General features: G+C 47.4%; 1 protein-coding gene across 12 annotated transcripts in view; it reads left to right on the forward strand.

The window, feature by feature from the left end:
- micu3a (mitochondrial calcium uptake 3a) overlaps positions 1–16,898 on the forward strand; it is a 250,731-nt gene that overhangs the window by 172,819 nt on the left and 61,014 nt on the right. For all 12 annotated transcript variants that reach the window (XM_085970622.1, XM_085970641.1, XM_085970651.1 and 9 more), the window contains one exon: positions 4,866–5,037. In XM_085970622.1, coding sequence (XP_085826748.1) covers positions 4,866–5,037 — 172 coding nt within the window. The remainder of the gene's footprint in view (positions 1–4,865; positions 5,038–16,898) is intronic.

Consider the following 16,898-nt stretch of genomic DNA (forward strand, 5'->3'; position numbering starts at 1 on the left):
ACATCCTGCCAGCGGGAGGTTGGAAGGCCCCTAGACTTTAAGGCTAGCAGGGCGGCCTTCCAAACTGTCGCATTTTCTCTTTCCACCTGTCCGTTCCCCCGGGGGTTGTAACTGGTGGTCCTGCTTGTGGCAATACCCCTAGTTAGCAGGTACTGGCGGAGTTCGTCGCTCATAAACAATGAGCCCCGGTCGCTATGGATATAGCTGGGGAAACCGAAGAGGTCGTTCAGACATTTAATGACCGTGGCACTGGTCATGTCCGGGCAGGGGATGGCGAACGGGAAACGGGAGTACTCATCAATAATATTGAGGAAGTACACATTGCGGTCGGCGGAGGGGAGAGGCCCTTTAAAATCAACGCTCAGGCGCTCGAAGGGGCGAGTGGCTTTTATCAGGTGGGCCCTGTCTGGTCTATAAAAGTGCGGTTTGCACTCAGCGCAGACTTGGCAGTTCCTGGTCATGGTCCTGACCTCCTCAATAGAGTAAGGCAGGTTGCGAGCCTTGATGAAGTGGAAGAACCTGGTGACCCCCGGGTGGCAGAGGTCATTGTGGAGGGCCCGCAATCTATCGATCTGCGCGCTGGCGCAGGTGCCACGCGATAGCGCATCCGGGGGTTCATTGAGCTTCCCGGGCCGGTACAAGATCTCGTAATTGTAGGTGGAAAGTTCGATTCTCCACCTCAAGATCTTGTCATTTTTGATTTTGCCCCTCTGCTTGTTATTAAACATGAAAGCAACTGAACGCTGGTCAGTGAGCAAGGTAAATCTTTTTCCGGCCAGGTAGTGCCTCCAATGACGCACAGCCTCCACAATCGCCTGGGCCTCCTTCTCAACAGCGGAGTGTCTGGTCTCCGGGCCTTGGAGGGTTCGTGAAAAGAAAGCCACGGGTCTCCCCGCCTGATTGAGGGTAGAGGCCAGGGCAAAGTCGGACGCACCGCTTTCCACCTGGAAGGGGATGGATTCGTCCACTGCGTGCATGGTGGCTTTGGCAATGTCTTCCTTGATACGGTGGAAGGCTAAGCGGGCCTCTGCAGTCAAGGGAAAAGAGGTGGACTTGATCAGCGGATGGGCCTTGTCCGCATAGTAGGGGACCCACTGGGCATAATAGGAGAAAAACCCTAGGCACCTCTTCAGGGCCTTGAGGCAGTGGGGCAGTGGGAGTTCCATAAGGGGACGCATCCGGTCGGGGTCGGGGCCGATGACTCCGTGTTCCACAACACAGCCAAGGATGGCGAGGCGGTTTGTGCGGAATATGCACTTCTCCTTGTTATATGTCAGGTTCAGGAGTTGGGCGGTGCGGAGGAATTTTTCGAGGTTTGCGTCATGGTCCTGCAAGTCACGGCCGCAGATGGTCACATTGTCCAGATATGGGAAAGTGGCCTGCAACGCATTTTGATCTACCATCCGGTCCATCTCCCTTTGGAAGACGGAGACCCCGTTGGTGACGCCAAAGGGAACCCTAAGGAAGTGGTAGAGGCGGCCGTTTGCCTCAAAGGCAGTATACTGGCGGTCCTCAGGGCGGATAGGGAGCTGGTGGTACGCTGATTTCAGGTCAATGGTCGAGAAGACGCGGTACTGCGCGATCTGGTTGACCATATCAGCTATGCGGGGGAGTGGGTAGGCGTCCAGCAGGGTGTAGCGATTTATTGTCTGGCTGTAGTCGATGACCAGGCGCTGCTTCTCGCCGGTCTTAACGACCACAACCTGGGCTCGCCAGGGGCTGGTGCTGCCCTCAATAATCCCTTCCTTCAGGAGCCGCTCCACTTCGGTTTTAATGAAAACCCTGTCCCCGGCACTGTATCGCCTGCTCTTTGTGGCGATGGGCTTACAGTCGGGGGTGAGGTTAGCAAACGGGGGTGGGGGGTGACTCTGAGTGTGGAGAGGTTGCACCTGGTGTGCGGCGGGCAATTTGGGAGCTGCTGGCTGCGGACTGTGAGTGGGGGTAGGGGTCCACCATACGCCATCGTAACACTTTTGAGGTGGCACTGAAAATCTAACCCCAGCAGGACGGCAGCGCAGAGGTCGGGCAGGACCAGAAGTTTAAAATGATCGTACACGGTCCCGTCTACTACGAGTGTCACTACGCAGTAGCCGCCGATGTCCGCCGACTGGGACTCTGAGGCCATAGAAATCCGCTGGTGCGCAGGCAGGACTGGGAGAGAGCAACGCCGCACCGTGTCGGGGTGGATGAAGCTCTCCGTGCTCCCAGAGTCAAAAAGGCAGATTGTATCGTGGCCATTTACCTTAATGTCCATTGTGGAACTGGCCAGCTGGTGCGGTCTCGCTTGGTCCAGTGTAACGGATGCCAGCGTAGGGGTCGGTGTGTCGCTGCGGGTATCAGATGAGGCGGTGTTGGGGGCCTGCTGCGTTCCGGCTGTCGTCCAAGATGGCGGCGTCCATGATCCCCATGTGGCTGGAGGCGTCCAAAATGGCTGCTGTACCGGTGGTTCGCACATGGCCGGGGAGGCCCAAGATGGCGGCCCGCATGGCCCACACGCGGCGCTGCTGGGGTTCGGGGTGGCTTTGGCCCTGCAGACGTTAGTGTAGTGTCCCTTCTTCCCGCAGCCCGAGCAGATCGTGTTTTTCGCCGGGCAGCGCGCTCTGGGGTGTTTTGCCTGGCCACAGAAGTTACATTTCTGGCCTTGGGGCACTGCTGTCTGGCCTTGGGACACTGCTGCGGTAGTTGGGCCATTGCTGGGGTGGCACGGCGCTATGAGGCGGTCCTACCGTGTCCCAGGCTGTCATTCCCCGCGGCGTCCACGGTGCAGAGGAGTAGGCATCCATGCCCCGGTAGGCTGCATCCAATGATAGTGCGAGTTCAGAGGCCTTGTTGAGGTCGAGGTCACTCTGCTCCCAACAGTCGCTGTCGGGTGTAATTGGATCTGTGGCCCGCTACAAAAGCGTCCCGGATAAGTTCCTCTGTGTACACGGCGGCCTTTACATCCTTACAACCACAGGCCCGGCCAAGCACGGACAGTGCCTGAAGGTATTCCACGGTCGATTCCCCAGGTTGTTGTTTACGACTCCCCAGAAGGTGCCTGGCGTACACTTCATTCACTGGGCGCGTGTACTGGTCCTTGAGGAGCTTGATAGCGTCCGCGTACGAGGTCGCGTCTTGGATGACCGAGTACACTCGGTGGTTCACTTTGGAGGTCAGGACATCCAGTTTGTCCTCGTCCGATTTGATTGCTGCGGAGGCGGTGAGGAATTTTTCGAAACACTTAAGCCAGTGAGTAAACTTGGTGGATGAGTCCGCCTCCCGATGATCTAAGTCCAGGCATGCTGGTGTGAGGATCTTCTCCATTATAAAAATTTTGTTAATAAAATTGATGCGCTATCAATTACTCATAAAAGACTGAGAGTTAAGAGAGTAACTGAAGGCTTTTATTAACAAAAGAATGAAGGTCTGCCTCGAGTGGTCGACCGGTCCAGAATACAAAGGGCTGGGGAGCAGTCACCTTTATACTAGGACTTGTGGGAGGAGTCAGCCGAGGCATGTCCAGGCATGTACACAGTGGAATACAAACAGTGGTTTACCACACCCCCAATCCCATGTGCCTTAATTTTGCACGCTAATCTCTTATGCGGGACCTTATCGAAAGCCTTCTGAAAGTCCAAATACACCACATCCATTGGTTCTCCCTTATCTATTTTACCAGTTACATCCTCAAAAAATTCCAGTAGATTAGTCAAGCATGATTTACCTTTTGTAAATCCATGTTAACTTTGTCCAATCCAGTCAGTGCTTTCCAAGTGCTCTGCTATTACATCTTTTATAATGGACTCTAGCATTTTCCCCACTACCGATGTCAAGCATACCGGTCTATAATTCCCCGCCTTTTCTCTACCACCTTTTTTGAATAGTGGGGTAACATTAGCTACCCGCCAGTATTAGCCCTCAGTATAGAGAAATTTCTTCCAACTTCACTTGTCGCTCTCTTAGTGAATGACCACTTGTCACTGACTTCCCAACCAGCAGGAATAGTCTCCTTATTCACCCCATCAAAATCCTTCATAATTTTAAAAGCCTCTATCAAATCTCCTCTTATCCTACACTACTCCAGTGAAAGTAATTCCAGTCTCGCCTCATAACTAAAGTTTTGCATTTCTGGTATAATTTTACAGATTGTTCATCAAAATGAGACTGGTTTACAGAGTTTGATTTGTTGCAGGTTATTTTGGAAGAGTCAGATATGAGACAATATTCAAAAGTGTTTAGCATTAGCTCCAAACTTGTGAGACTCCACTCCAGGTATGGAAACTTTCTTAACAGGAGGGCAAAACAGAGAATTACAATTTTACGAAGATTACTTTTAATGGTTAAGAAATTACTAGCACAGCAAATAATGCACAGACCTGTACGCTCAATTCTCTGAAATTAATTCCTGTCAAGCAAGATTCCTCGCCAGAATCATACCCTTTTTTCGAGTCTATTATTTTCACAGTAAAATTAATTCTGCTATTTTCCTGGAATGCCCCTGTCCTGTCCACTAAACTATGATTATAGCAGAAATTATTTACCACTGCATTATTTTGCATTAATGTTATTTAGTATAAAGGTGAAATACAATCCTTGCTATATGTTGAAATTACATTTTGTATTCCTGACTGGCAGATTCACAAGGTGTAAATGGACTGTAAACAATAACATATTTGCATGTGCTTTTAATGGCTAGTGATTATGAGAATGTTTTACTCGGCAGACACTCATGGAGCAAAATGTAGCATACCCATAACTAATGCAGTTTTCCATCATTTTCACACTTGTGTCGCACCAAAATATCCACCAATCAAGTTTTTAATTGCAAAATAACATGATTTTTTGACTGTTCTCTCATTTATCAGTCTTTGTAAAAACTATTTTAGGTTCATGGATAATATACAGACTGAAATTTTGGAGACTGAATTCCTTTCATACTCCAAAGGAATGACCACAATCAGTGAAGAAGATTTTGCTCGTATCCTACTACGTTATACAAATGTAGACAACACGAGCAGTTATCTGGAGTCTGTTCGGCAAAGGATTCCTGAAGAGAAGGTATTTGGTCTTATACTTGTGATCTGCAGAATTTTCCCCAAAAGAGATTGATTAACTGATTTTAAAAATAAACTTTAATATTTAATCACTTTTCTGGATTTAATTAACGAAATATAGAGTACCTTAAATCATATTTCTCTCCTTAACCAAATCCAAAGCACCTTGCATTTAAATCACACCTTTAACACAGATATTTTAAGGCACTTCATAGAGGCAAAACATATGCCAAACAGTACAAAGAAGTTGAGAGGTGACTAAGCATAGTTGAAAAGATAGGTCTTGAGAATGCTTTTAAAGACAAGGAAAGAAGTAGAAATGGCAAGGGGTTTAAGGAGAGCGTTCCAGAGAGTAGGGCTGAGACAGCTGAAGCCACTACCACGAGTCGTGGAACAGAAGGTGGGAGGGATTCACAGGAGTCGAGAGTTAGTTGGAGAACCAAAGGGCACAGCTGTCACATGGGGCTACAGAAGGTTACACAGTTAGGGTAGGGAAAAACCATGGAGGGATTTTCAAATGAAGATCAAAATTTTGAATTCAGTGCATTGGGGACAAGAAACCAATGGACAGCAAAACTGATGAACAAGCAGGACATAGTGCGCGACAGGATGTTGGTAGTGGAGTATTGGGCAGAATGTTTGCAAGTAAATGATTGGAGAAGTCCAGTCTGGAGGTAGCAGAAGCACAGTTAAGGATTTTAGTGGTGTGGGTGGGTTAAGGTTGAAAGCAGACGATGTGGCTCTCCCTGGCCACCGTCTGAGGCTGAACCAGACAGTTAGCAACATGGTGTCCTATTTGAGCCTGAGCTGAGCTTCCGGCCCCATATCCTCTCCATCACCTGCTTCCATCTCCGTAACATCACCCGTCTCTGCCCTTGCCTCAGCTCATCTGCTGTTGAAAGCCTCATCCATGCCTTTGTTACCTCTAGACTCAACTATTCCAATGCAATGCTGGCCGGCCTTCTACCTTGCACCCTCCATAAACTTGAGCTCATTCAAAACTCTGCTGCCCATATCCTAACTCTCACCAGGTTCCGTTCACCCATCATCCCTGTGCTCACTGACCTACATAGACTCCCGGTCTGGCAATGCCTCAATTTTTAAAATTCTCATCCTTGTTTTCGAAACTTACCATGGCCTTGGCCCTCTCTATCTCTGTAATCTTCTCCAGCCCTACAACCCTCTGAAATATCTGTGGTCTTCCAATTCCCTCCCTAAACCTCTCCGCCTCTCTAGCTCTCTCACCTCCTTTAAGACGCTCCTTAACACTTACCTATCTGTCCTAATATTTCCTTAAGTGGCTCAGTGTCAAATTTTGTTTGATAATGCTCCTTTGACTTGCCTTAGGATATTTTACAATGTTAAAGGTGCTATATAAATGCAGGTTGTTGTTGCTACTGCAAATGTGGATGCAAGCACTCATAATGATGGATAGGATATAGAGGTTCCGTTTGGGACTAAGGAGACTGGGGTTGTGTATTATCTGGTTCTGCCTGAGCAAGCAGCTAGGGAGGGTCAATGGTACAAAGTTTCTGGGGAAGCTAATGAAGATGGCTTTGGTCTTTCCAGTATTCAGTTGGAGAAAATTCTGACTCATTCACAACTTGATGTTGCACAAGCAGTCTGACTACATAGAGGTGGTCCTGGGGCTAAGTATATTTATAGAGAGCTGGAACTTACCCCATATTTACAGATAGTCACTGAGGGGCAGTGTGTAAATGAGGAAAAGTGGGGAAAAGGATGGAAAGCTGGGATACTCAGGATATGACCATGTTGGACAAGAGGAGAAGTCATTACAGAAGATGTGTTGGCTTTGTTGAGAGGGCAGATGGCAAAGGTGGCAACAACATGTTCATGGAACTTGGAGAGGAAAGGGAGTTTAAAGATGTGGCATTAATTGGAAAGAATGGAGAAGTCAAGGGTGGGCTTTTTGAGAAGGGGGTGATGACAGCTACTTTGAATGGGAGGGAAATGGTACCAATCCAAAGGGACCCATTAACAATATCAACAAGCACTGGGCCAAGGAAAGGCAGTTGGATGGTCAGTTGTTGGGAAGGAATCAGGAAGCAAAAGGATGTGCATCACTACCTACCTGTCTCTGATGTCTTCTTGCTCTGTCTCTCCTCTTCTACATGTCTTTCTCTTCTCCTCTCCCCTTAACTCTTTGCTTCTCTCTATCTATCTGTCCTTTTTTACTTCTCTCTGTCTTTGTCTTTGTTCTTTCAGGTGAGAGATGGTGGATGGTGATGTAATAGAGTTCTTTGACAAGTCACTAAGACAGTGAATAGACATGAAACAAAGGATGTCATATACACAGAATTTCAGAAGGAATATGATAAGTTTCCACACAAGAGTGCTAGCTAAGATTGAGGCTATGGAATTGCAGATGGCCACATGATATGGATAGGAAACTAGTTAAGAGGTAGGAGGCAAAGAATAGGGATTAAAGAGACATTCTCAGTTTCTTGGATTTAGAAAGGGAGGGTTGTATATCCTTGTTTGCAGATGATACCAAAGTAAGAGGTAATAGCGAATTATGAAGAGAACAGGAAATTGCAAAAGAACATAGAATAAGTGAGTGGGCAAAATGATAACAGGCACAGTTTAAAGTAATAAAATGTAAGGCAGCATACTTTGCATGTAAGAATGGCAAATGGGAGTATAATCTAAATGGTGAGGTGTTGGGGAGCACATATTATCAAAAGGTTTAGGGGGTCCAGGTACATGGATCATTAAGAACTAACTGGTAGATCGCAAAAAGCTTTGAAGAAGGCTAATGGGATGCTGGACTTCATCACACAAGGTTTTGAATATTAAAGCAAGGGAGTACTGCTGTAACTAAATGGAGCACTGGTCAATCCTCATTTGGATGCTTATGTTCAATTTTGGGTGCCCCACCTTACAAACGATATACTAGTTTTGGAGAACGTTCAGCAATTCTATGGCAGGACACTACCTGAAATGAAGGGACTGAGTTATGATGAGAGATGGGTAAACTTGGTTTGAGAAAAAAATGAAGCATTTTTGCATTTAATGGACTATTGTAATATTTAGGTACATTAGCTGATTCTACAAGCGATGGCAAATACGTAGGATAGAATGTGCTTGACGGTCTGATAAACAGTAGGAAATTTCACATACATTAATATGCATCTATAGGTTGTCCTTGTGGAACACAAGGTGGTTCAATATAATATGTGTTTGTCCAGCAGTGTCCCTTAAAGCTTTCTGGATGTGTTAACTTCCTGCAATCACAGGTTGTTCAAAATGTTTGAAATCACAAGCTTCCTCTGGGTCTGTTTACAGTTCATGTAATTCCTGGTGTGGAGATGCCGGAGTTGGACTGGGGTGGACAAATGTAAGAAGTCACACAACACCAGGTTATAGTCCAACAGTTTTATTTGAAATCACAAGCTTTCGGAGCGCTGCTCCTTCGTCAGGTGAAGTGGAGAGATGCATAAAGACACAGCTTATATAGTCAGAGAATAATGCCAGATGATTACAGGTAATCTTTCTAACTGCCATTTATCACACCTCGGCAGAGAGATAATCACAGTAATCAAAGGTGTGAATGGTGTCCAAACAGGTCAGTCAGGAAAACATTACATCAAAGAACAATGAGGTGGGGTCACAAGGGGTCAAATGTTGCAGATGCTGGGGTCTGTACGAAAAACAAAAAGCAGACAAAAAATCACAGCTGTGATTATCTCTCTGCCGAGGTGTGATAAATGGCAGTTAGAAAGATTACCTGTAATCATCTGGCATTATTCTCTGACTATATAAGCTGTGTCTTTATGCATCTCTCCGCTTCACCTGACGAAGGAGCAGCGTTCCGAAAGCTTGTGATTTCAAATAAAACTTGGATTATAACCTGGTGTTGTGACTTCTTACATGTAAATCCTGTTTTGAATCCTGTGAATGTCGGCCCACCTAAATGTAGTTATGAGAAATACACTTAATGCCTGTTTCTTCTGGAATATCATCAAAGGAACTTGGAGATGTAGTAATGCATGAAGACTGCAGTCAGTCTAAAGACAGTAGCAATAGCGGGTTAGTCAGAATTTCCATGGTAGCACATAACCACATTAAGAGGTGAAGCAATTGTGGTTAGCATTGAATGTTACCATAGAAGTGTCTTTGTTGTTTTTGACATTTCACGCAGATCAGTAAAGTTTGTAATTACTATAAATATACTGTTTGTGTTCAATACTGTTCCTTTGCTTATTTTAGTTTTTAATAAATTTGTCTAGTGGTTTATAGCCGGGGCCATCAGTCTGATATCTGATCCTATATTTTCTTCCGCCCACAGAAGACATGTCATATATTCAATAAGCTTTTTTTTAATTCACTCTCTGATCTGAATGTGGGTGTCACTGTCAAAGCCAGCATTTATTGCCCATCCCTAGTTGCCCTTGAGAAGGTGGTGGTGAGCTTTCTTATTGAACCACTGCAGTCCATGTGGTGAAGGTACTCCCACCTTGTTATGTAGGGAGTTCCAGGATTTTGACCAAGCGACAATGAAGGAACGGCGATATATGTCCAAGTCAGGATGGTGTGTGACTTGGAGGGGAACCTGGAGGTGATTGTGTTTCCATGCATCTGTTGCCCTTGTCCCTCTCGGTGGTGGAGGTCACGGATTTGGGAGGTGCTGTTGAAGAAGCATTGCCTTACTTTGGGTACTGGAATGTGTGAAACTATTGAGGCGGAGTGGGGAAAGGTAGAGAGAGTAAAAGCCTGCTGTGATGGAGGGGATAGCACCTCTGGCAGTGCTGCTGAGAGGTTGTGTTGAACCACAGCATGCCCACATTATAAAACTATGGGTAGGATTTTCCCAGCGGAGGTGGGATGGTGGCGGGAGAGCTGGTTGGCGGGTTCCAGTCCCGCTCCCGTCTGCAGCCGCTCTCTGAAAATGATTTTCCATAAATTGGCCTTGTTAAGCCCGCCCTGCGGGATTCCCGGCCAATTAATAGGAAACGGGTCATCAGCTGGTTTCCTTAAAGGGACCATGGCCACATTGATTTTGACAGTTGTGTTGTCAGTGGCTTGCCATAATGTTATGCTTATGGTGGGAGTCGCAGCACGCAGGGAGATTCTCTTCCCTTCCCATGGGCGGAAGAGACCTCCCCAGGACACCAACGCAGCCTGGTTGCCCATTGCACAGGAGGGCAAAAGCAAGGATGTCGTCAGGAGTCCCTGGCTGCAATGGCTCAAACCTTTCAATGATCTCAGTAGATCACGAAATGTTACTGCAAAGCCACACTCGACCTCATCCTGCTGTGCCACTCATCACACCCATCACTCTGCCTTCTCTACCCTACTCCTACACATGTACTAGAAAGGCTGGGTATGCTTAGAGTGGACAAGTCGGCTGGTCCAGCTGGCTTGCATCCCAGATTGCTAATGGAATTGGGGGAGGAGATAACGGAAGGGCTTGCCATAATTTTCCAATCTTCCCTAGATGCGGGGGAGGTGCCTGAGCATTGGAAAGTGGCAAATGTGCCCCCATTTTTCAAGAAACGGTGTAAGGACAAACCTAGTAACTACAGGCCAGTCAGTTTAACATCAGTGGTGGGTAAAGTTTTAGAAACAATAATCAACAAAAAAATTAATGGGCACTTGGAGAGATTTAAGCTAATTAAGAAGAGCCAACACGAATTTGTAAAAGGCAGATTGCGTTTGACTAATCTATTTGAATTTTTTGATGAAGTAACAGGGAGGATCGAAGAAGGGAATGCAATGGATGTAGTCTACATGGATTTTAGGACGGCGTTTGACAAAGTACCACATAGAAGGCTGGTTAACAAAATTGAGGCTCACGGAATAGGTGGGTCAGTGGCAGCTTGGATAAGGAATTAGCTTAAGGATAGAAAACAGTGAGTTGTGGTAAATGGCTGTTTTTCAGACTGGAAGATGGTAGACAGTGGTGTTCCCCAAGGGTCAGTGCTGGGGCCACTGCTTTTTTTGATATATAAATGACCTGGACATTGGAATACAGAGTAGAATTTCTAAATTTGCCGATGACACCAAACTTGGGGTGTGACAAACAGTGAAGATGATACCAATCGACTGCAACAGGACATGGAATGGCTAGCGGAATGGGCAGACAAGTGGCAGCTGGAATTTAATACAGAGAAATGTGAGGTGGTGCATTTTGGCAGAAGGAATAGGGAGAGGCAATATACACTTAATGGCACAGTTTTAAAGAGTGTGCAGGGACAGAGGGACCTGGGTGTTAATGTGCATAGGTCCCTGAAGGTGGCACGACATATTGAGAGAGTGGTTAGTAAAGCATATGGGATCTTGGGTTTCATAAATAGAGGTATTGAGTACAAAAGTAAAGAAGTTATGCTGAATCTTTATAAAGCACTGGCTAGGCCACAACTGGAGTATTGCGTCCAGTTCTGGTCACCACACTTTAGAAAGGATGTGAAGGCCCTTGAGAGTGTGCAGAGGATTTACCAGAATGGTTCCGGGGATGGGGCATCTTAGCTACAAGGACAGGTTGAAGAAGCTGGATTTGTTTTCATTAGAGCAAAGGAGGCTGCGGGGTGATTTGATAGAGGTGTACAAGATTATGACGGGTTTGGATACGCTAGACGGGGAAAGGCTGTTCCCACTAGTTGATGGTACAAGGACTAGGGGGTCCAGATTTAAGGTTTTGGGCAAGAGATACAGGGGGGATGTGAGGAAAAACTTTTTTACGCAGCGAGTGGTGAGGATCTGGAACTCTCTGCCGACCGAATTGGTGGAAGCGGAGACACTCGATGTTTTCAAGGGGAGACTGGATAGGCACTTGAGGGAAATAAACTTGCATGGCTACAGGGATAGAGTGGGGGAATGGGACTGACTCGATTGCTCTGCAGAGAGCTGGCACGGACTCGATGGGCCGAATGGCCTCCTTCTGTGCCGTTATGACTCTATGACATCCTTACTCGTCAACTTACCTTGCACCTCGCCCGTCCCTCTCTATCTACATTATCACTTCCTCATCTCACTAGCCACCCCTCACACTCGCCCTCATCCTAGTGCAATCATACCTGTAAAGTCCGCTCCTCAATAATACACGGACTTCGGGAGAACAGTTTAACAGGTACTTTACTGAACAAGAGGCAGCTTGAAACTGAAACTACAGAAGCCTGCTAGGGCCTTTTATACAGGGGTGGTCACTGCCGGTACTGCAGTCTAAGACCAGTTATTCCCTTAAAGGTACATACACAACAATTCCTCCCCTTTTAGATAAACAGTACATAACATTCATTTAACAACTAATTAATAACTAATTACAATTACAATTTTCTCAGTAATATATACATCAACTGGAATAGTCATTTATAAGTTCAGTTTTTGAGGAGGCTTCCTGATCCGGACTGGATAGCGCCTTTCTCGAGTATCCTGTTCTGGCGGTGGAGTCAATTCTGCCTCATTGTCATTGATTGGTTCGTCAGCTTCCAATACCCCTGCTTCTGAGGTAGACGCAATCTGTACTTCGGGCTCATTACCAGGTGCACATGCTTGTGGTACAGGTTTGGCTTGTTCCTGTGACTCTAGAATCTGGTCAGCATGGCATCTCACGATGCTCTCTCCAACGTCCACTGTGTACATTAGTGGTCCCTGCTGTGTGCATATCTTGCCTGGCTGCCATTTTTCTGTTCGGTAGTCGCGGGCCAAGACTGGTTGCCCTATCTTGAAGCTCCTGGTTGACTTCTCATTTATGTGCTGGAACTGCTTATCCTCAACGTCTCGTCTTATGTTTGGTTTTAGCAAATCCAAGCGACATCTTAGTCTCCGGTTGAAAAACAGTACGGCTGGAGTTTGGTTGGTTACTACATGTGTCGCATTCCGGTAAGCAAACAAGAAGTTATCCACCTTGTGTTGCAGTGGTATGTCGTCATTATACATTGCCTTTATGGCCTTTTTAAAGGTCTGAACAAACCTCTCAGCCAATCCATTTGTGGCTGGATGATATGGGGCAGATGTGTAATGTTTCACCCCATTATTCTTCAGGAACCTCCGGATATCCTCAGACACAAACTGTGGGCCATTGTCGGAACAGATCTGTTCTGGCAACCCATTCCTGGCGAAGATGGTCCTTAGGACTGCAATAGTTTTCTCCGTGGTGGTGGAGGACATTTTAATGACCTCTGGCCATTTCGAATGGGCGTCCACAGCGATTAGGAACATTGAGTCCATAAATGGACCAGCGAAATCAATGTGTACCCGTTGCCATGGAGATGAGGGCCACTCCCATGGATGTAGCGGGGCCTGTGGTGGAGCGTTTTGGACCTTCTGGCATCCTGTGCATCTCTTGGTCATATCCTCTGTCTTTATCGATTCCCGGCCACCGCACAAACGCCCTGGCTAGGCTCTTCAATTTTACCCCTCCCAGATGACCCTCGTGAAGCTCATTGAGTACTCTATCTCTCAACTTGGGTGGAATTACCACTTGGGATCCACACATCAAGGTTCCCCGGCACACTGACAGCTGTTCCCTCCTTGGCGAGAATGCTGGCAACAGTGAGTCGCCATATGCTGGCCATCCCTTCACCGTCAAATCATAGACCCGAGAGAGTGTCGGGTCATTTCGGGTTTCCTTCTCAATACTTGCGTTTGTAACAGGCAAACATTTGACTATGGTCGCATGGAATATCTCCACAGGGTCCACTGCAGGTGCTTCTTCTGCCGTAGGCAGCGGTAGGCGCGACAGCCCATCAGCGTTTCCATGTTGTTTCGTACCTTTGTACTCTATGTCATACTGATGTGCCCCTAGAAACAGTGACCATCTTTGCAGCCGTTGCGCCGTCATCACCGGAACGCCCTTCTTGGGTTAAAAATTGAGACCAGGGGTTGATGATCAGTCAGTAGGGTGAATTTCTGCCCGTGCAGATAGTGATTGAACTTCTTCACCCCCCACACCAGGCTGAGGGCCTCCCTGTCAATCTGGGCGTAGTTACGCTCGGCTGAGGTTAGCGAGCGCGATGCAAAGGCTATTGGCCTCTCTGAACCGTCACGGAATTTGTGTGACAGCACCGCTCCAATGCCGTAAGGTGACGCATCACATGCCAACCGAATCGGTAGTGTTGGGTTGTAGTGGGCCAATACTTCTTTTGAAGTGATTTGGCATTTACATTCCTGAAAGGCACGCTTACACTCATCACTCCATTTCCATGTTACACCAGTTTGAAGGAGGGCGTTCAGTGGGTGCAGAATTGTAGATAAATTCGGCAAGAACTTATGGTAGTAGTTCACCAACCCGAGGAACGACCTCAGTTGCGACACATTTTCTGGTGCTGGAGCCTTGACCACAGCCTCAATCTTGTCCGGCGACTTATGCAACCCTTCCTCATCAATCATGTGGCCACAATACGAGATTTGTTTCCTGAAGAACTCGCATTTGGGACGGTTGGCTCGTAGCCCATATTCCTGCAATCTCGTGAGCACCTGTTCCAGATTGGCAAGGTGTTCATTGTCATTTTCGCCCGTAACCAGGATGTCGTCCAAATAACACTGGGTCCCCGGGATCCCCTGCAGGACTTGTTCCATTGCCCTCTGCCACATAGCCGGGGCCGATGCTACCCCAAATACCAGTCGATTGTACTGGTAAAGGCCTTTGTGAGTGTTTATCGTGAGGTATTTCCTAGATGCTTCTTCCACCTCCATTTGTAGATACGCTCGAGCCAGGTCAATCTTTGTAAAACGTTTCCCTCCAGATAGTGAGGCGAAAATATCTTCTATCCGCGGAAGCGGATACTGTACTGTGTGCAGGACTGGGTTCACAGTCACCTTGAAGTCCCCACAGATGCGAACCTTCCTTGGCTCCCCAGGTGTGCTGCTCAATGCTTTCTTCATTACAGGAACGATGGGTGTGTCCCACTCGCTCCAGTTCACCTTAGACAGCACCCCCGAACGCTCCAGACTCTCCAGTTCAGCTTCCACAGCTGGGTGTATCGCATATGGCACCGGTCTGGCCTTGAAAAAGTTTGGGGTTGCGTTCTCCTCAATCTTTATGGTTGCCTTTACTCCTTTTAGAGTCCCAAGTCCTTGTTGCAACACCTCTTCCGCGTCAGATAGAATTTGTGACAGACGTCCAGGTGCGATGTGATCATCTTTTTTGTCAGTCACAGTTAGTGCCAGAATGGAATGCCAATCCAATTGTAGTCTTCGGATCCATTCACTTCCCAATAATGGTGGTCCTCCATCTCGTAGTATATACATGTATAGTTTCTGTGTTTCCTTTCCGTTATATTCAACTGGCACCCTTATTTTTCCTCTGGGGTAGACCTTTTGCCCCGTGTATGTCTTCAATACAATGGACATGTCCTTTAAGGGTATGTGTGAGAATAGCCGCTCATAGTCTCGTCGATTCATGACAGTTAGGGCTGATCCTGTGTCCAATTCCATCTTCACTGGGGACCCTGCTATCATGAGGGTGACCCAAATGGTTCGGTGATCTTCTTTTGCGATCACGTTGTGTAACTTTAAACAACTTAGTCGCCTGCTCCCGGAGTCCTTATCACTCTCCTGATCTTCTGAACTACTATCTGTCAGTTTCTTTACTTTCCTGTACTGTTCCTTAGTAGTTCTTGTTGTGTTGGTCTTCTTTCCCGACCTGCAGACTCTTGCTATATGTCCCATTTTCCCGCATTGCCTGCATATTTTGTCTTTAAACCACCAGTCCTTCTGCTCATGGGTTGTTCTGCCGCAGCGATAGCACTTTTCGGCTCCATACGCCATTTCGTTAGCGCTGTATTCTTGTGGTTTCTGTTGCATTTCCGCAGCTCCCCGTGCTGCTGCTTCGTAGGATACTGCCACGCTGAAAGCCTGTTCTAGCGTCAGGTCCTTTTTTGAAAGTAGTCGTTTCTGGGTTCCTTCACTCTGGAGCCCGCAGACAAACTTATCCCGTAAGGTGTCTGCCAGTCCTGCTCCGAACTGGCAGTGCTTCGATAACTTGCGTAGTTCCGTAAGATAGTCAGCATTGCTCTCATCTTTGTGCTGGTTTCTTTTATGGAACTTGAATCTTTCTGCTATCAGCAGTGGTGTAGGGCTTAGGTGTTCCTGTAAGATATGAACAATCTCCTCAAAACTTTTCTCCATTGGTTTAGCTGGGGTAATTAAATTCCGCAATAGGCCGTACGTACTCGCACCCATCAGATTTAATAATACCGACGCCCTCTTTCCATCAGCCACCTCATTTGCCTTGCAGTACACTTCAATTCTTTCCACATACGTGGTCCAGTCTTCTACCTCGTTGTCGAAAGCAGTGATACTGCCACTTTTCGGCATCTTGGGCGATTTAAAATGGCACCTCCCGCGCTTTTGCTTCTTCCCCTTACTGCCACGCTGCTCCTAGCGTTCTACGGGGTAATAGCGGCGACCCGCAGCTTCGGCGCGTCTCGCTTTCCTTCCCCCCCCCCCCCCCCCCCGTTTAGTTTCTCTCCGCTGTCCTGTTCTCGAGCACTGACCGCGCCCTGTGCGCTCCACCCTCTCGTTTTCTTTTCCCGGCAACGCTGCGTGGCCTGATTTGTAGAGCCGCTCGATCGAGCTTGAGCCCGCCGCAGTCTGGAAGGGTCAGCGCGCTACCTGCTACCAGCACGATTCGCTGGAACCACAGTCTCTCCCGCAATTCTCCAAACACCAATGGATTCTTTGGGCGGTTGCCCTCGGTCGACGCCCGTTGCTCAGACTATGACCTTCCAGGACCTTCCTTTCAGGCGAGATCCCCGTGAGATGATGCCACACTGCAGGTGAGTTCGAACTTACTCGTCGCCACTGTAAAGTCCGCGCCTCAATAATACACGGACTTCGGGAGAACAGTTTAACAGGTACTTTACTGAACAAGAGGCAGCTTGAAACTGAAACTACAGAAGC

This window comes from Somniosus microcephalus, chromosome 2, assembly GCF_052327205.1.
Source record: "Somniosus microcephalus isolate GS21.2 chromosome 2, FLI_Smic_1.0, whole genome shotgun sequence".
In the NCBI taxonomy this organism is placed as follows: Eukaryota; Metazoa; Chordata; class Chondrichthyes; order Squaliformes; family Somniosidae; genus Somniosus; species Somniosus microcephalus.